The sequence below is a fragment of the Talpa occidentalis genome, unplaced genomic scaffold (assembly GCF_014898055.3).
Source record: "Talpa occidentalis isolate TD23 unplaced genomic scaffold, MPIMG_talOcc4v2.1 talOcc4.9, whole genome shotgun sequence".
NCBI lineage: Eukaryota > Metazoa > Chordata > Mammalia > Eulipotyphla > Talpidae > Talpa > Talpa occidentalis.
This window is the reverse complement of record NW_023605305.1, coordinates 86683122-86704286: the sequence shown is the minus strand read 5'-3', so window position 1 is coordinate 86704286 and position 21165 is coordinate 86683122. Positions and strand designations below refer to the sequence as shown.

The 21165-nt window shown below is 36.5% G+C and overlaps 1 protein-coding gene and 1 long non-coding RNA gene across 2 annotated transcripts in view; one reads left to right on the top strand and one right to left on the bottom strand.

Annotated features, from left to right (window-relative positions):
- GABRA1 (gamma-aminobutyric acid type A receptor subunit alpha1) overlaps window positions 1-16920 on the bottom strand; it is a 59493-nt gene extending 42573 nt beyond the window's left edge. The window contains exons 1-2 of the mRNA XM_037500253.2: window positions 16761-16920; window positions 13425-13537 (exon numbers count right to left, since the gene is read on the bottom strand). Coding sequence (XP_037356150.1) covers window positions 13425-13537; window positions 16761-16834 — 187 coding nt within the window. The 5' untranslated portion in view covers window positions 16835-16920. The remainder of the gene's footprint in view (window positions 1-13424; window positions 13538-16760) is intronic.
- LOC119236309 (uncharacterized) overlaps window positions 1-20262 on the top strand; it is a 171856-nt gene extending 151594 nt beyond the window's left edge. The window contains exons 3-5 of the long non-coding RNA XR_008550197.1: window positions 7037-7081; window positions 17156-17306; window positions 19098-20262. This is a non-coding gene — a long non-coding RNA (uncharacterized LOC119236309). The remainder of the gene's footprint in view (window positions 1-7036; window positions 7082-17155; window positions 17307-19097) is intronic.
- The last annotated feature ends 903 nt before the right edge of the window (window positions 20263-21165 follow it).

The window sequence follows — 21165 nt, the reverse complement described above, 5'->3', positions numbered from 1 at the left end:
ATTTAATCCCACAGTAATTCCCTTGTAAATAGTTAACAACTTCCAGTATTAACTTTCTCTCAAAGAGTTCATGTTATATACTACACAAAATGTGGATTTCTTTTTTTTTTTTTTTTTTTTAAACATTTTTTTTTTTTTAGAGGCATGTTTTTATTTATTTGTTTGTTTGTTTTTGTTTATACATGCATTGGGTACAGTCAGAAGCGTGGGAGGGTGAGAGAATTCACCAGAGCCAGAGCGGGAAGCAGAGCAGGCAGAAGGATCGAAGTACACTGCTGAGGGGAGCAGCGGGCGGCAGGAGAGGTCTGCGCGCCATGTGGGACCCTCCTCTGGTGGCCGGGGAGCAGCCGGGGATCGAACCGGCGCCGCAGAGGCTGCGGGCAGCTTCGCAACCCAGCGCTCAACCACTGCGCCACCGGGGAGGCCCAAAAATGTGGATTTCAAGTGATAAAATAATTTGAATATGAAAACAGGTCATTCAACAACTAATGCAATATATTTTACCTTTTTTTAAAAAAGATGTATTTATTCATGCATACAAGAACCAGGGTACAGGCCAGATATGTGGGAGGGTGAGAGGATTCACCAGAGACAGAGAGGGAAACAGAACAGGCAGATTGATGAAATACACTGCTGAGGGGAGTAGTGGGCAAGACAGAAGAGGTTTGCCGTGTTGTGTGGGTATCTCTCCGGCTGGCAGGGATCAAACCTGCGCTCCAGAGGCTGTGGACAGCTCCATAGCGCTGCGCTTAACCACCTGTGGCACCAGGGAGGCCCACCTTTTTTTTTTTTTATTTTTTTGCAAGCAATTTAATTGACTTCAGAATGCTTAAATGAGCACATTGACATAACAATAATCTGGGGTTTTCCCTTTAAAAACTTCAAAATGGAAGATATAGATTGAGAGGGAATAAAATGTGCCTTAGAACTCATTTCCAGCCTCAGCTTGAATATTCAGTGGCTACTCTAGCTTTGGAGAACAGTTGTGAGCAATCAGGCTCAGCTATCTTCACCTTTTGCTTCTTACCATTGTCCCTTTGTCACTCTTTCTACCAGTCAGTTCCCCAAGATTTTGTCTCACTCTATCACACACTCCATTTCCAAATATATTTCACTAGATTGATGTTTTTCCCTAGTTTAAGCTGATAGTCCTTAAGACTCCATACCTCACACTTTATTAAAATTTCAGGACTGACATTCAGTCGGAAAATAATAAATTGAAAATATATGGTATCGTCACAAAAGCTAGAATTTACCGTATTAATTAGGCTTGCTTTTGAGCTTTCTCTTTCAGCCTTTCCTTTTCTAGATCAAGTAAAGTAGGCACCACTGGGATTTTCTTGGATTTAATAAAATGTGCACTTATTATCATGAAAAGTACGAAAAGAAAGACAACAGGTAATAGATATATTTTCTTCCTAAATTCCTTTGCACTGGATATATCCCTTATTTAAAATAATAGTCTTATCTATAGATTAATTTCTTCTTTTTAAAGATTCATTTATTTATTTATACAAGCACTGGGTACAGCCAGAAGCACAGGAGGGTGAGAGAATTCACTAGGGCCAGAGCGGGGAACAGAACAGGCAGAAGGACCGAAGTACACTGCTGAGGGGAGCAGCGGGCAGCAGGAGAGGTCTGCGCGCCATAGATTAATTTCTTACAATTAAAGACACTTGAAGGACCCTCTCTAGTGGTGCAAGGAGTTAAGTGTCAGCACTGTGAAGTGATCCACAGCTACTGTAGCACCAGTTTGATCCCTGGCCAGGGAGCTAACTAACATGGCTCAGCAGACCTCTCCCGTCTCACCTGCTGCTCCCCTCAGCAGTGTATTTCAGTCAATCTGCCTGTTCTGCTCCCCACTCTGCCTCTGGTGAATCCTCTCACCTCCCTCCCCCGCCCTGCACCTCTGGCCTACACCCCAGCTCTTGTGTGCATAAATAAATAAATATTAAAAAAATAAAGACACTTTGAGGTGTATGATCAAGGAGAACTAATATCTAAATTTTCTTTTTACATAAGTATTAAAATAGATTTTCCAGTTATTTTGTTGTCAACTGGTGGACTCAACCTCATTTTGTTTTCAAGGTTGAGTTTTGGTTCTCTTCCTATTATAAGATATAAGATACACAGTGACTGTCTTATGGAACTGAGTGAGATCTATGTAATTTAAATGGTATCTGTTTTTTATATTCATTTTTATCAAGGGTCTCTCATTAAATATATTCTTATTTGAAAAATATATGCTAATCCCTGCAAGCACACTTGCAGTGGTTGGCAGTATGGTAGAGGTTTTCTGGAATCCTTTTTACTAATGTCTGTTTCCTGTGTCGGGAAAGGAATAATTGCTGCACTTTAAGGGAACACTACAAGGTAGCCAACTATACAAAAAAATTGGCTTACTTAATTTTTTTGGCACAGCCGATTGTATTATGGAGCATGATAATGTGTTGTGAGCAGTGAGATACCCAGTTGCAAAATCTATGTGTTATTCCCTTCTGCACATTTAGATTGTTAGTAGATGACTATGCTGTCTAAGCAACAAATTAAAAGACCAAAAAGCCAATTTAAAAAGATTACTGTATTAATCAATTAAAAGATAAAATGTTTAAGTTCACTGATTGCCATAAGGAATTGTTACTTTGCCCTAATAAGATTAAACATAAATAGGAAGTAATTCATATAAATGATTATAACCACGTGTTAAGTCTATTTCTTTAATCTTTCATCTATCCTTGCCCCTAAGTGTGTTTACCATACCTATTCATCATCTTCAAGTGTCTCATCTTATTTTCAACTAATCACCGCCCTCAGATATTTCCCAAAACTCAGTGTTATTTTAAGACAACTTCTCACCATAACTATAATCAGACACATATCCTTAAAGAGTTTCTGATTTTTGCTCTCTGTTCATCCTCTTTCTTTTCCAAACATATTTCAAATTCTAAACTTCAGATAGCAAAATTTCCACGCCCTCAAACTGTGGCAGACCACAGTGCCTGCTCCTGAAGGGAGACCTGAGTGATGGCTTCAGAAGGGGAAGGGGCACAGAACATGAAGTTCTGCATACCATCTAGGACTCGGGAGAGGGGAGGAAAGAGAACTAGAAGAAAACACTCACTTCCTATGCTTTCCCTTCTCACTTATTTCCCTTGCCAGTTAACACAAACACCTTTCTTTGATGTATCATGAGCAGTCAGTGAATATTCAGAAGGACAAAAAGTTTCCATTGTTGGAAAACTGTTTATTTTAAGGCCTCTTAGAAGATTTGTATTGAACACTGGCATGCTAATCATGTTTTAAGTAGATATGGTCAACTTTATTTACACCAGCATTTCCCACACTAATTTGTGAATGCTATTCTACACATTACAAAAAAAATCCAAAAAAACCCATAGAAAAAAAAAATCAGACTTGTGTTTACTAGAGGAGGAAAGTGGATGGAGGGGGAATTGGAGGAAGATGGACTTCCCGTTATAAGATTAAAAACTACTAGGAATGAAATGTACTATATGATGACGGTGGCTATCACTGCTTTATGATATGTAGGAAATTTGTTAAGAGTAAATCTTAGGTGGGCCTCCCCTGGTGGCGCAGAGGTTGAGCGAAGGGCTGCAAAGCTGCCAGCAGACTCTGCAGCGCTGGTTCGATCCCCGGCCACTGGTGAGGGTCCCACATGGTGCGCCGACCTTTCCTGCCACCCAGTGCTCCCCTCAGCAGTGTATTTCGTCAGTCTGCCTGTTCTGTTCCCTGCTCTGGCTCTGGTGAATTCTCTCACCCTCCCGTGCTTCTGCCTGTACCCAGTGCTTGTATAAATAAATAAATAAATCTTTAAAAAAAAAAAAAAAAAAGTAAATCTTAGGAGATTTCATCACAAGGAATTTTTTTTCCTTTTCTTTTTATTCTATCCATGTGATATGTTAGCTGATTTTGTGGTAATCATTTCATAACACATGTAAATCAAACCATCATGCCATATGCCTTAAACCTTAAATTTATTATGTAATAATTTTCAGTGTGTCTGTTATTACTGTTTTAAAATGAAATGTAGTTTCAAATTTATATACAAAACAAAATATTAAAAAAGCTTTAGGGTAGGCTTGAGTCCAATATAATACATTATGTTGTTTATTAAAAAATTAGAATACGCTGAAAACACCTTCATAGTAGTTTGGAAAATTCATAAAATTTGAAAAAAATTTACTGGAAAACAATCATCCATATAAATCTAATATCTTAATGCCCTTACATATTTTTCTATTCAAATATATACTTAATGATTATCCCTAAACCTCATTTTCACTCAGCACAATTGCAATTAAAATAAATAGACTCCTTTTACCAAAGATATGTCTTTCTCTACAGCCCATCAGAAATTCCCTTAGTGGTATGTGACACCATTCTTTTTTAAAACAGAAGGTTTATAACCCATAGTGTAAAGGTTCAAGATAGTCAGAGAATTATTGTGAATGAACTTCAGCCAAATTGTAAATAGTGGTATGGTTGACTTGCTTTATTGGTGAAGAAATGGTAGTTTGAAATCAAGACCTCTTTAGGCCCAGGACCAGGATTAAAAAGATGTGTTCATATGTATGTGCTTTGGCTGAGATCTATGGAAACAGTTAAGGAAACTTTCTCTTTCCTAGTTCTGGAAAAATTCAATCATTTCTTCCTCTTTTCCTCCAAGTTGAAATCCCTACAAGGTGGGGGGAGGGCGTATATATATGTGTATATGTTTTTATTATTTAAGGCACACTAGAACATCAGAATCTAATTCATATGCTCTAGTAAAATATTTTATTGACTTGGCAGTAGACTCTAAAGTGTTATTAGAAATACCTAGAAAGTACTCAGGCTTTTCTGTGGATCACCTGAAGGAAAATCAAGATATTTCTGTGCTTTGAAATACTCTATTTAAGATGAGACATGAGTCAGGTACTTCTAATGAAGTTCAGTTCAAAAATTATTGACCTAACTGGAACTAAACATGAATGAGCCCCTTATGTAACTAGGAAATTGCATGAAAATGGAAATAAAATAATACAGATGGAATAAATGTTCATTAATCAGATATTTTCTTCATAATAATCCATAATGTCCAATGTATAAAATATCAGTAGATTCTTTAAAATTAGCACAAATTTTCATTAAAAATACGTGGAATAGAGTTATGCATGGGATTATGATGGTGATGATAAGTTATCACAGTGCTTGGGAATATTTTAAAATAGTACTTCAGTGAAAATGAAATTGTTGATGATAAATAAATAAAAATCAGTCTTTATACAGGCAAAGTCTGAAAAGCTGAGCTTTAAATATGTACAAACATAAGTATATTTATACACAAATACACATACATAAATGTATGCACATATATACACATTATATTATATACTCTATAAGTGCTAGATAGCAGTAGAGCTGTTACTACAGGGAATTTCCTATAATGTTGATATCCTGCTAGTAATTATTGAAATAACAGATGTTTTCAAGTGGTAATTCAGAAAGATGATTACTGCTTAAAGCACAAATGAGAAAAGCAGTGTAGTCTGATAAGTAGTAAGTTCACTGAACAAGATTCAAAACATTCAGGTTTTAAGTCTGATTTTTCTGGACAAATACTATGTGATATAGGCATGACCCTTTAATCTCTCTGAGGAACACATTGCATTGGAGTAAAGGTCAGATTGTGAAGTCAATATCTTTGAAAGATATTTGGGGTGGCACAGGGGTTAAAGACAGCACTATCAAGCTGTCACCAGCCACTGCAGCACTAGTTTGATCCCCAGCCAGGGAGCTACCCACATGGCACAACGGACCTCTCCTGTCTCACCCACTGCTCCCTTCAGCAGTGTATTTCAGTAGATCTGCCTGTTCTGCTCCCCACTCTCACTGGTGAATCCTCTCACACACACACCCCGCACCTCTGGTTTACACCCCAGTTCTTGTATGCATAAATAAATAAGTCTTTAAAAAATTATATTTGTTGGGTGCATTAATTTACTCAACAAGTGTTTATTCAGCATTTTCTGTGTAATAGATAAGCATAGGCTGTTCCCGGTAGCAGTGATATATCAGCCAACAAAAGTGCAAATGTTCCTGATCTTCTAAAGCATATCTCATAGTTTCAAGGAAACATATTTTGGATAGATTAGAAGCATAGAGAGAGAGAGAGAGAGAGAGAGAGAGAGAATTACATAGATAGTTATATACAAACATGTATGTATAAATTACACTAATAAGTTTCAGATGATTATAAATGTTTTTAAAGAATATCTTTTGAAGAGAAGACTTTGAACTCAGACCTAAAAGCTGAGAATAATTTTGTGAATGATAGATCTGGAGAAAGATGTTTCAAGGAGAGGAAAGAATAAGATCACAGGTAAGAATCAATGTTCTGTTTAAGTAATAGAAAGTCCAGTACATCTGGAATCTAGTGATACCGATGGTCACAGTACACAATGACCCTCTAGAGACCAGCAGGGCCACACCTAAAGAGCTTGTGCATTTCACGGAACAGTTGGCCCTTGTTGTAATGCAGCAGGAACACTTGCGGTAGTGAAGTGAAAGATTGTTAGTTGCAGTTTAAGAGAGTTGATGTTGTGTGAATAAAGGATTGTAAGAGTGTAATAAAAATATAGAAGGACTCGGCTGTGAAGAATTATATGCAGTGTTTTATTAGGCAGTCACTCTATGGAGACTAAATGGACTGGCATTAGTCATGATAATAAAGTTTATCTTAAAACCCCACTTTGAAACAGTCCTGTTTGGAAATTGAAAGGATCCTGGGCTCCTGATATCAGTATCTATGGTACTCCCGGATTACAGAGTGTTTCATCTCTCTGCCTCTCTGCCTCAAGCAATGTGTTTACTCCATATCCTTCATTTCTGTTCCCTTAATTTTTTGTAATAGTAAGTTTCTCCTGAATATGTAGAACTCCTTAATTATGCCTAGGTTAAGCTATTAAGTCTGGTCATGAGTTAGAAAGCCACATTTCAGGGTGTCTAACCAGTCCCTCATCTTTTTGTGTTTCAGACGCCAAGAACTCAGGTGATACAAGGATCTCCCAGGGTGGAAAAGGTAAAATTTTACTGCATTTTCACTGAGAATTTTCTCCCTTATATTGTGGTTCTATAGAGGAGAGTGAAATTGTTCCTTTAGAGGAAGGGGCTTCTATTAGTCTATGTGTCTTGATAAAAATTATAAAATATGCAGTATTTTCAAAGGATCATATTTGTTATTCCCATTATAGCGTGTTAGGTGTGAAAATATTAATACACAGTCTTGGAGGGATATGCCATCTACTTAGGCCTTTGATTCCTCTTAATATTTCCAAAATATCAAAGTCCAGGATTATTAACAATAACATTGTCATCTCAAAAGCATGATACTAGTTTTCAAATAAAAAATTCAAATTCTACCTGAAAAGAAAGCAATCATTTATAGAAAACATTTTAAAAAATATAATCCACATTGGTTCTGGAATCAACATGGCAAGTGGATAAAAAGGTCCAAAATAGCTGCACAAAAAATAAACTGCAGCTGTTTCATCATAATTTTGCCTTTATGACTGAAACACAGTCTCGGTGGTTATACTTTATCTTAGGAAATTCTTGGCACTGATCAGGTAAAGATTTATATATAGGAGAAAATATGAGCATAGGAAGTTTCTAAGCATACTACGACTTTCCTTTGGACATCTAGGTTAGACTTACTAGGTAAGCTGGCTTCGTGAGCTTCCTGGAGAGCCTTGGCCAGTAAAGGTTAAGGGGTGCTCTGGGGTCATCTTACCAATTCAGTTGCTCTTGGGTTTTTGATAACTGCATTTTCTCCAAAGTTCTACAGAATTATGGAATATCTAAATAGAATATTTCTGTTCAAATGAACTGCATTATGCCAAAATGTGAGCATCTGCTGCACACCTTGCTTTAAGGAACCAGATAAAACTACAGCAAATTCAAAAAGAAAGGTTTCAGATTAGAATTTCAAAAGGGAATATGAAAAATCATTCTCTGGTAAAGTAAATGTAATAACAACAGCACAAAAATGATTGAATAAACCTCTTTTTGGTATTGTCAGTAACTCAGAATCTTTAGTTAAAACTATGACAATGTGATAGAAATATCTTGTTCTCTACATTTTTAAGCTCTGTCCTTTTAATATAAATATAAAATGTGTTTCAGTTTCAGTTGAATATGAATAAAATGGTTCTCTCTGATCTCAACATTGCATAGGATGCAAAAATATAATAATAAAATATAACGTGACTATCAGCTACCTTATAATTTTGAGATACAACAATGTTGAAATTTAAATAGGATAAAATTATACTGCTTTCTCTAACCTCTAGTCACCTAAACTTTACAAAGTCACACAAAATTTCATAAAAATTAATATGCTTTTCATTTTACATGAATACTCTTAGTTTTTCCTTACTTATTTTGTTATGAACACAACCCAAGATCCCAAGGAGTCAACACCACTTGGCCAACAGCATGCATATCCAACGCAGCTTCTTTGGAGATGCTTATATTTGAAAGCTGAGCTATTCAGAAAGTCAAAGAGGTCTTATACAGACATAAAAAGTCCAAAATTAGGGAAGTTATAAAAATAAGGAGAAAGTCTGTTTTGAAGCATAGATTGATTGATAAATAACGTGTTGATACTAAATACCTTGAGAAAAAGTGTTGGTTATAATCCAATCCAAACACTCCTCTAGCTGATTAAGTAAAATCTAAAATGAACAACAAACAACCCAAACTGATAACACTTTCAGAAAGAGAAGAAAAGCCTAACTAAATATCTGTTAAGGGTATAGTAAGGATACCCTCCTTACAACCTACCTATTTATTTATTTACTTCTCTCCCTATCTGTCTGGGTTTGTCACATGATTACTGCACATTCATCTCTCCTTGCCTTCATTGTCTATATAGTTTGATGATAAAATCTTTGAGAAACCTTCATCATCCTATAGTTTTTTGAGACTAAATTTAAGGCAAAATTTAGAGATTATATTGCTAGAAAATACCTTCAGCAAGGAGGGAGAGAATGAAAAATTTTGTAATTCCTTTAAAATGTGGACCCATTACAGTCTCATTCCTTCTGCACTATCCTGTTTGAGTTCCATTTAAAAATGGCTTTGCCCTAATCTGTTTTGCAAGGAGTGCAATGAAGTTGTTTATAGAAGGAAATGTCTTTAGTAAGCTAGATCTGTGAGAATGAGCCAGTGAGCAGAAGGAAGGGTCAACCTTCAGCCTGGTGCATGTCACAGGCAATAAACTATCTGACATCAGCCTAGTTCACCAGGGGGTTTGCCATGTCTTCAGTGAAGGCTAGACTGTAGATATGGTAGGACAAAAGGGAAGGGAAAGATGGCACTGGAAGTGCATCCCTTGTCCTTAGAAACTTGAAATCCTCCTTCTAAATGAAATTCTAGATCTATGTTTAGTGGTTGCTTTGCCCCTATGCCACTATGTTGATGGCTGAAATTTTACCAAGACAGATGCAGCTCAGAGAAGGAGGAACATTTATTGTTTTAGAAAGCTGGAGAAATTCAGGCTTCTTCAGTTTATTATAGACACAGTCATTAAGGAGCAACATTGAAAAACTGAAAATTGTACCTTTTCAGAGTCTTTGATTTAAAATAAAAAGCATAATGAACTATTTAATTTTTCTATACCATCCATGTTTTAGGCAAGATCCTTACAAAAACACTCTTCAGCCCCTGGCTTCAAGAAAAAAAAAAAAAGCCCTTAAATTGATTTTAAATTAGAATCAATTTTGATTTGTATTTTCTGGCTACAAACTGTTTCATTTCAAGGCTACTTAAAGGTTTCTTCATGAATTTTGCAGTTGAATGTGGTCAAGCAGTTATTCTCTTTACATTCCTGAGTAGAGTATATTAAATTATTAGAATCACATACATTCTAGTACTTTTATCTCCTCTAGCGTTGGGAGGGATAAAATCCCTTCCAGAATGTCTCTCTTATATGTTTTCATTTTATTTTCACTTTCTCAATATTGCTCTTGGCCCTGGTAGTCTTTTGAAATAGTGTTAAGATATCTGCAAACTAATTTTTATCATCTGGATGACCACATTATATATTTTTCATCATAATTTGTGGATACACTATGTATATCTCCAAAGAATGATGCTATCCCTTCTAATATGTGTGTATTTCTCAAAAACAGGTCATGATGAATTTGCACATGCAAGAGTTTCTTATATTAATCACAAGTCTTGGCTTATCACATGTCTTTATTTTCTGTATATTCAGAACAAAATGTCCCTGCTTTCTACACAATGTTATTGTTTTCATTAAACAAGACTTTGTCCTATAAAGAGAGTGGACCCCTTTCTCTTGTAAGATGCTGTCACACTGTGATCATGAACCTACTTAGAGGACGCTTTTACACCATTATAAGCTCATGATACTCTTTCCAGTTTTTCCTCTACATAGTCTTTTCCTCTAAAGGCAAACAGGGCATGTCTTAAAAAAAAAAAAAAAAAAAAAAGGTTCATTTTTACAATGAGAACTCCAAAACTCTATGGTAAAAAATGAAATGAAATAACTTGCAGAAAAATATGTATTAAAATTTTCAATTTTAACATGGTTTTAACAATTTTCTCTAATTCTGCAACTAATTATAATTTTTAGATATCTAAAAATTATATTTGATGTTTTAAAGTTTTCTAAAGGCAACCATTCTCAAAATATACTTAAAAATGATTCTGAAGATATGTGTAACAAACACATGCCACTATATCCTATAGGGCCAAAACCACACTCCAAAATTTAAAAAAAAAAAATTAACTTAGTATTAAAGCTTTTTTATAAATCTCTAGTCAGTCATAATCAATTGCATTATATTTCTGGGTGATGCATAAAATAGAACCAGAGAAAAATATTTGAACTAATTTGTCTTAATATCTATTATATTCTCAAAATGACTGTTTCCAGGAGTCAGAAATATCAAAAAAATCATCTTCAACAAAGACTAATGCACACTCATTCTTGTAAATTTTCTTAAATCCTTCAGTTCTCTATTACTACGGCATATTATATCTATTTCAACTAAAAGGAAATGTCTATTTTTGACCTGCTACTATTTGTGTTCTTTAAATGCATGTCTAATTTTCTTATTTGGGGAGAATTAAATAGATAACAAAAGTAGAGTTTGCCAAAATTGTCATGATTCACTACTTCTATTAACAAATTACCATTATGTCCTATCTTGAAAATTAGCTCTTCAACCATTCCTAGTCTACATTATACATCCTTAAGGTCTATAGCTTTCCAAAACCTAGGCATGTATGTGAAGAGTAGATAAAATGTTTTCTGCTTAGCCTATATTTCATTTAAAATTCAATATACCCATTTATTAAGGATTTATTATATGCAATTAAGTGTAAAGGAGCAGTCACAAATGTGTTACTGTATTCCAAACATCCAACCAGTAATACAACCACACAGCTGGTCATTAAAGAAAGTGTGTGGGGCCTCCCTGGTGGCGCTGCGGTTGAACGCTGGGTTGCGAAGCTGCCCGCAGCCTCTGCAGCGCTGGTTCGATCCTCGGCTGCTCCCCGGCCACCAGAGGAGGGTCCCACATGGCACACAGACCTCTCCTGCCACCTGCTGCTCCCCTCAGCAGTGTACTTCGGTCCTTCTGCCTGCTCTGCTCCCTGCTCTGGCTCTGGTGAATTCTCTCACCCTCCCGCGCTTCTGACTGTACACAGTGCTTGTATGTATAAATCAATCAATCAATAAATCTTTAAAAAAAAAAAAAGAAAGTGTGTGCACGTGCATATGTAAAATTCCTTAACAAATTGAAAACTATGCACAGCACTTAAAGAGGATACTCACATTAACATATTACAGTCTTAAATTAAATTCCCTCTAATAGAGTGAAGAGTAGGTTTTTGGATGTGTCATTCTGCTGATATTGCAGGGATTGATATCATGGAGCAGAGAGGAGAATAATAAAAGAATAAGAGACATTCCCTTCAACACTTCCAAAAGTTTTGTTTTATGAAAGTTGTATCACCATTCTGACCTTTTCTTCTATTTCTACATTTCTCCCCTACTTACAGTCTTTGTAATTTATTTTAAACTTTATTAATTAAGAACATTTTCTTAAAACCAATTGAAACATTTAGATATATACCAACATTATATTAATATATCGCATGCACAATTTTATCATCCATTTTGTGGCCAATAAATATTATTCCTTAAATATTTGTCTAAAAAGTCAGTAAAGAAAAGTTTGGGTAGACTATAAACCCAAATATAAACCCAAAGAAATTTGTATAGCATGTCCTAAAATTAATGTTTGAAATTGACCAGAAAGGACACCTGATAAGACCATTGACAGATATTTGAGCAGTATCTTTGACAAAGCAGTTTCCTTAAATCTGAGCCACTAGTGGCACCTGACATCCTCAACAGAGGTGCAAAATGCCATCCACTTGATTACATTACCCAAAGTAGTAATACAAAGTGACCCTAAATCCATGTTAGCATTAATTGGTAATCAAAATTCGAATTATTAAGCTTCTTATTCTTTGTACATCTTTGCTGTCTTAATATCATCATTTAATTATAATTTAAATATTGCAATTGATTAGTTTCTACAAATGCTTCCGGAAAAATACAACATTAATTACAACTAGGAGTCATAACCTTGGTTTCCTATGTTACTTTGAATGAATTTATTTCCTTGCTTAAACTTATTTTGCTCTGAGATCATTATTTGTTTAGGCTCCATTAGTTTTTATTTAAATAAGGTAGCTTGATTATCTTATCCAAGGACTATTCAATAAGTGTGTAATATTTTACTATTAAGTGCTGTCTTCCAAGTGGAAATTCATTAATATAATCAATTAACTAGTATACAAAGAAAAATCAAATTTTACTACAAAAATCAGGGTTGAAGTTTGAATACATGGTTAAAAAATTCATTTTATCCCAGAGGTGGTGGCATTCTAGCACAAAATAGTAGGTCAGTATGTGATATTCCAAAATAAATGTTTATAACAACAAATTCAAAGATATTCTACTTGAATTCAATGCAGACACAGCAAAGCCAAATCAAAAAGATACAGTTTTTCGGCTACGGGAAATATTACACCCATTTTCCTCAGTGTAATAAAATCATTACACATAATGTAATTGTCAAGTAAATGTAACTTTTTTTTCATGGCATTAGGAGAAGTGTGTATCTGCCTTTTACTAAATATGGATATGTGCATGAAACTATCAGGATGAATTTAATTTACATTGCACAATCTATTAAAAATAGGGTTAGTTATTAAACTGCATGCTGCCATTCTTACTACTTTACCATTTAGAAGGAAAGCAGGCTTTAATAGTAAAGTTTTAATACTTTGTTCTAAAATAAAAATACAATAATACAACCCACCTCCCAATCCTGGTCTCAGGCGATTGTCATAACCATCTAGGAGTCGGTCCAAAATTCTGGTGAAAACAGTAGTATTGTCTTTGAGTTCATCTTGTAATGACTGTTGTCCATAACTGAAAAAGACATGGGGGGAGGCGATATCTATATTATTCATTTCAACGTTTTAAAATAAAGCCTGCTCCAGATTTTTCTACTTTGCTTTCTATTGAAACTTAATTTGAATAATCTTTCTGTAAAGTTAAAAAATGTAATGCTTTAAATTTTACAATTTTGTCATATTTTTTCTCTTAGACAATAAGGTCTTTAACATTTCTAACTATGGAAGGAAAATTATAGGAAATGAGTTTTGTCTCTAATTTTGTATTTCTCAGTATGTACGCAGTGCAGTAATGCATGTCTTCATGGAGCAAGCAAAAAGTTAATGCATGGTAGGATAAAGAAGAAATCTGGAAAACGTCTCTCTCCCAAAAATATATGTTTGTGAACTACCAAAATCACTAATAGTTTTGTTTTCATTAAATTTAACATGTGGCTTAAGCTTAAGGTTTTATCTACTAATGTTCTTCCCCACTTTATATGTAGGCACTTTGTTATTTAATGTTTTCTCAAGATATTTAGATGAGAAAAATGGATAAAATGTGTTACTTGGGATTATTACATTTGCACATTGGTGCAAATTCATTCCATTTAGAGTTTATGAAAACAGATTTTATAATCTGTCTACTCAAACCTCTAATAAATTGAAATTTTGTTGTGTCTGATCTTAGAAGTAAAAGATACCTTCAAAAACTGTGGCTCAGTATTTTCTTAATTCGTAGTTTTTTAAGCTGTAGTGCCAATTTAGGGTTTTGTTTAAGGAACACAGCTAGACCCCAGTTTTCTTCAACTTTTAGTCTAAAACTTTATTTCCATCTTTCTATATTGGGGTATTTGTTTCTTTATAAATCTCTCTAGTTTACGTGTAGTTTTAGCCCTCATTAGTTCTAGTTTTTAGTTTCAATTATGTAGTGACCACAGTTCAAATGTCGCGGGTTTCTCCCATCAATGTCATTTTATCTATCCTTGATTCACATGGTATGTAATGCTTAGTATGCACCTCCAAAATTCTTTGAAGAAAGAGTTTCTGTCATAGGATGGATCATACTCACTGATTGATTTCAATGACTGCTTTAACTGAGTGGGGAAAAAAAAAGGCATACAGGGTGTAAACTAAGATACTGCCACAAAATATCACTTTCTCACATTCTAGTGAACATGCTTTTGATTTCACTTGCGTGTTTATATTATAACTAAATCTAAGAACAATAGTGACATTTGAAACCAGGATTTGACAGGAGTAAGAAAAAAAATCAAAGTATTTCAAAAATAAACACAATTTTGTAGGTAATTTTATACTGGCAAAATGCAATGGCCATTTTTCTGATAAAATTTAAATTTAATAAATTTATGTTAGCTAAAACTATTCACAATATTAAACATGAAATACACCTCTATAAAACAAATTTTCATACTCCTAATTTCAACATCAATACTATGCAGAATGAAGGTTTACTCTCCTTTGGCAAAATTAAGCATCTTGCTGGTTTTTGAAATCAAATTTTCAATGAGCTCTGTCTTCCAGGGTGTCTCATTAGCAGATGACACCAATAAAGCAAAATATCCTATTCTGAGTGCAATTATTTATAAAAACTCCTTGTCACAAACCATGTATTGTGCATGCATCTTTCAAGGATATTGGAAGGTCATCTTGATAAAGGTGGAAAAGAAATGCTAGCACACCTTAAGTTGTGAGGAGAACCTGATCAAGTAGTCTGAGGAAGAAAGGAGTGAAATAAGAAGTGGGGCCAGATGAGGTGGTATGACATGAAGGACTACAATTAAATTGTTAATATAATGGCTAGAATATGGAGCTGTCTGTTACCTTTGCCTGCAGGCCCTTTGCTTGCACAATATATGTCAAATTAAGGAAATGGCTTTTTCCTGGTTTTATCTCATAGATGCTGCATTCCAGCCATTTACATTGCAATACAAAGGTCAAAAGGACTTCCCTCTCCCCCTCCCAGAAAACCAGCTCCGCTTTTCCACTTGCAATGGCTAATCTTTCCTTGATGTGATTTTATAACCCAGTTGTTCTTCATCTTTACTTCTAACTTACTATGTCAACTGTAATTGTCAGAGAAGAACCTTAGGACAAAGATCAAGATTATTTATTTGGTATTAAGCACTCATGCCAATGTAATGTTTCCTAAACTGAATGTACGATTTGAAGAGAAATGTCAGTTACAGTACCTGATTTTGATTCCATATGAACCACTATATAATAAAACACTGTGCACTAACTCCATCTACAGGTCATTACAATAGTAACACTTCATATAATTTTTCAAAAGCAGGGAAGAATTTTTAACTCCTAAGATTAAGAGTATCTGGCCATAATGCATTTCCTGTTCATCTGGCAGTGGTTATTCACCACACACAATAGCCAAAAAAATAATAACGGATAACTTTTCAGTTTAAGAAATCCTCCTAAATTCACATCTTTCCAGACTTTTCCATTTTTCTGCTTCATCTCATAAGGGTTCACTTTCCATTTCATTTTGATGACTCTTAAGTTTTTATAATAGGCTAAGACTTATTTATCAGCCATAGGAGTGGACTACACTAGAAATGTAAAAGATAAAAAATAATCTGAATTGTTTGGTCATTTACATCATTACCATTGTAATATGTTTGTCGGCTTGATTTGATCATTAGTAAATATTTTGAGTATGGGTAAGCTTATTACTACATTTTTCTTAGAACTTATACCAGAGTTAGTTATGCATAAATGAAGTTCAATTTTTATCTAATGTTTTTAAATAGATGTCTGGTATAGTCTACCTCTGTTGGTTACATAAAAAATGGTTTCAAAACATGAAATTCACATTTATAGAGACTTGGATTTTCAAATTTCAAATATTATTTTAAACTTTCCACTTCTAAGTGACACTGTCATAGGATGCAAACATCAACTGGGGTCACTTTTGCTATGAATTAGGAGACCGCAAGTTTGGTTAAGTTACCACTGAACAGTGAGAAGTTCAATTTAAGACATAGATGTTAAAGTAATACACTCCTTAACAAAGGCATGTTAAGTGTATTCTAACGAACATTCAAATAAGATGATTATTTATTTTTCATATATTTCTTCTTTATTCTTAGCTGGAATTTTATTGCAGTTAAGTTTTTTGAATTCCCTTAGTCATGAATTCATCCAAGGACAGTTTTCTTCCCCCTGATAGAATATATGAAAAGTTTCAGAAATTCTCATGCAGATTTAAAATAAATTGTCCCCACCTTCTTCCAGTCACTGTGCTCAGAAGGAGGGTCCAGGCCCAAAGATAATCAGAGAGACCGAGACTTCTCTTCATGGCGGACTCGTGCAGCTGAAAAGTAGAACAAGTAGAGATCAATGTTTCTTGCAAGAAACATCAGGTTATAACCACTAGGGCTGACTGAGGCAGTTCAGATGAAGCTTTGAAGTCAGGAAATGACCTCACTGGGATATGACACCTCATTGGAAGCAATGGAAACCTAGACCATCCATTCTCTACTTTCCCTTCAATTTCTCCATTCAGAAATATTTTGGTGTCTTAATATTGCCTGTAAAAGAATACAAGTTAAAATGCTTTCAGGTGACAATGTTGCTCAACATAAAAACTGTGAGTTTTTTTTTTTTTCCCCCCCTCTAGGTTTCATATTTCCAGTATAGTTTGGATACACCTTTGTTGTTTACCATCTGAAAATTTTGGCCTTTCTGTTCTGAGTTTCCACAACTGAACTGTGCACTGAAATTTTTAAGCTGTGTCGATAACAGAGTGCATGTTTGCAGAGTGGGATGGGGTAAGTTAATATACTTTGATGACTGAATACATCTGTGCATTCTGGATGTACCTTGATTATAGCAGCAACTGTATTTATGTTTAAAAAAAAAATAGAAAACACATTGTTGAATGCCGAAGTCGTCCTTATATTCTCTGCTTGTGATTGCCTTGTTAAATATGCTCACTGATGTTCCTGTGAGGCTAAAGGACGCACTTTATAGTCAAGCCATGTGCTCATCTCTCTCACACACAAACCACACTCACATAAATGCACAAAACATGCCCACACATATCTTTTAAGCCCTCTTGAATTCTGCCAGGTTGCTGTTAGAAAATGTTTTATCTCAAACAGATGGAAGCTGGAGTGCTTTGCTTTGCATGAATAAGGGAATCTTTTTCCCTCTTAGGTAAAGTGCAATCAATCACCATCTGATTGTTGAATTTAGACTTGATAGTGGGGTGCTGGAGGGATGGAGAAGTATGAAAATCTTAGAGAATGTTTTTAAAAATCATAATCTATTTGTAGAGTCAATTTTTAGAAATCAGTGAATTACCTGATTAAGGAGCAGATATAGTAACATTTTATTTTAATGTGCTATAATTAATTCCAGTCATGATATGAATTGTTCAAGGTATTTGATAGCACTTCCCTGAATGTCTAACTCCCTAGTAGGATCAGTGATTAATGGATTGCTAGTCTTTTAAAGCATAGTTTCTATCATGTACCCTATAATTTAATGTGGTGTGCCTTTAGATACATCTACACAAATATTAAATACACTCAGGGATCATTTATATCAGTAAAAACCATTATAAACAGACATGTAAGCTATGAAACAATGTGTTCAGAGAGAAATTGTCTAGATCTAGAGGTAAGAGCTGTGAACCTCATCATGGCTTATACTAAATGTAGTGATGGGTTTTGACACAGATGAGTTGAATAGGACAAGAAATTTTGGATAGCTACCATTATGTTAAAATATTGCATCCAAATTGCACTATTATAATTTCACCCTTTTATGAATCTTCAACATCTATTATGAAGGAAAAACAATTCCTCTTACCCTATTAATTCTTGTTGGTCTTTGTTGAAGGGGGGTAATTCCTGAAGGGACAAATGAAACAAACCATAACCCGAGGCAAAGTATCAGTTTTTTGTCCTCCTCTGACATTTGAAAAAGAGAAAAACAAGCCTGTCGTGGCACTTGAGTTGTTGAGTGAGAAAGTTTCTTGCAAATACAAACATAATAGTCTAAAAGAAGCACTAAGCAGCCATACCCCTTCCACCTTCCACCTCCCCCCAAACACACACACTCCAGACGCCCACATCCCGGGCCATCCACATCAAATGGAAGTTGAGTTTTTCGTGTTCGGAATGGGAGAGACCCCTACACCAGAGGGCATTTCAGCAGCGTCCACTGTAAAGGAGAAAAGAGGGATCTGTGCAGCCAGAACGAGACTGCCTTCCCTAGGCTGGAACGCTGAGACAGGTTTTCTGTCCCAGCGTCTGAACTTTCCACTATGCCCCCCGACGCCCCTCCCCACCTCATCCCAGCTCCCTCCTGCAAGGGGGGTGGGAGGGAAAGAGAAAAAAAAAAAAAAAGACTAAAACGGCGTGTCACCACCCACCCCGCGGAAAAAAATTCAAATCTGCCTAAGAATGGGGGCAAGAAAAGAAGAGGCAGGGGGAGAAAATAATGCTTCCTGTATCGCTGCGGTTTTCACCCTGAAAGAAAAACATTCGTTGTTTCTACCTGCTCTGGGATCAGGCTCTAATCCTCTCCCGCTTTCTTTTTTTCCCCCACTCTAGCATTCCCGTCTCTCCGGCTAGGAAAAGCCACGTTCAAAGCTCACTGTGTTGCGGTCCGAAGCCGCACTTACCTCGGGCCCCCTCTGGGCACAGGATCGCTCAAGACCCGGGAAAAGTCTGCGAGAGAAAATCGTGGAGAGCCTGGAGCCAGCGCGAGTCCGCGCGTCGGGCGCGCCGGGAGCGGAGGGGCGTCCTCGCTCTGCCTCTCACTCACTCGGTCTGAGCCATCATGGACTCTGCGTGCGCCTTTGCTGAGGATTTCACACCCAAATTTGCTTCCCAATCTCCAATCTGCAGCTATACAACAAAAGATTTCTCTTTACCAAGACAGTAGTAATACGTCCCAGGGCAAACCGGATGTGAAATAGGCGGTGACTTCATGCCAGAGAGATTTTATTTTAGAAAGGAAGGTGGTACCAGCCTCTGGAGCTGGAGACCAATCCGCCCATTTTTTATATGCAGCACAATTTAACTTGCACCGCTCTGGCCCTAATCCCCTTCTCTCTAGCTGCAGACTCAAATCCTTCTACAATCTGCTGCAAGCGTTCCCCTTTTTTTTGGGGGGGGTGGAGTAGAAATAGGGGGAGGGAAGTAGAAAGGTACTACACTCAGAATCTTCACACTTTGAATTTCTGTACACTGTTTAAGGTGTGTCCATTAAAAAGAAAGCTGTTCATTGCAAATATTCCACCTTTGATCAAATATTTAACTAATGAATGCTTGTGAATAAATGCAAGCTAGGGAACAGGGAGATGCAGGGTTACACATGTGGAGAACACACCGTCCTCTCGCTTCCCTCCCTCACACGCACTCCCACATACATGTCTAAATCCCTGTGCCTTGCACAGTCACGAAAGATGAGAGATGGTAGGGGAGAGTTCTGGGCAGCAGGGATTTGGCCACCAGGTGTAGAGAGTCCTTCGCACTTTCACAGGTTGTGAGCGCTTCCACCCCACCTTCTGTCTGAGCTTAAAGGACAGCGAGAACGCGCTCAGAATGTTTTTTTGGTCTTTGGTGGCAACTGTTTTCGGTTTTTGTGATGTTGGAGAAAACACGGGCTTCTTTAAACATGAATTGCGCTGGTTTCTTAGGACGAGGAGTATTCAACTTTAAATAAATCGCTCCGTTCATTTCTAGGCTTGAAATTCACATCTCCATTTCCGGAACCCGTCCCTTGCCTTGAACTCAGTCATTCTCGGATTTAGGAAAATGGGAGTGGGGGAGGAGAGATTAACAGAAGGGTTTTTAGAAGTCGGGACAAAGCTACCGTCTCCTTTCTTTAAATTTTTTTTTTTCCTCTTTGCCCTCTCCTCTTACCCTCCCTGGTGGCTCTCCACCCACGTATAATTATACACTTAGGGAATGAGGGTGTGTCTCAGCATCAGTCTCACGAAATTTCCAAGGCATCAGGGATGACTGAGGTTCTCGGATTTTGTGAATGGAGGTGTGTAGCAGAAAGGAGGTGAGTGTAGTCTTCCTGGGAAAAGTACTTAAAATGACCAGAGCACGGGAGCTGTCCCTTTCAGCACTCGTGCCCACTCTAGAGGAAAGGTGCTGGGAAGAAGTGGTGGCTCCCTGTGATGCCTATGGTGAATGAGCTCTAACTTACCTAGCCCTTTCACGCAAGAGAAGTGGCAGCAGAAGAGATGTTTTGAGTGGAGGCAGAGCCCAGTCAAGTGAAAAAATTAAAATGGTCAGTCCATACCACTTACAGAGTTTTGATTCTACAAGTGTTTCATGACCCTGTGATGTGATGCAAGCAGCTTATATGATGAAAACTTAAGGCAGGTGGTTGCAATTGTAAGGAATGTAAAATTGAAGACCACATTTAAAGTTGAGCTTGGTTATGTGTTTTTTGTTTGTTTGGTTTTTTAAAGATTTATTTATTTATTTGTACAAACACTGGGTACAGTCAGAAGCGCAGGGGGGGGGGCGGGGGTGAGAGAATTCACCAGAGCCAGAGAGGGGAATAGAACAGGCAGACCGATGAAATACACTGCTGAGGGGAGCAGGGGGCGGCAGGGGAGATCTGTGAGCCATGTTGGACACTCGCCCGCTGGCCAGGGAT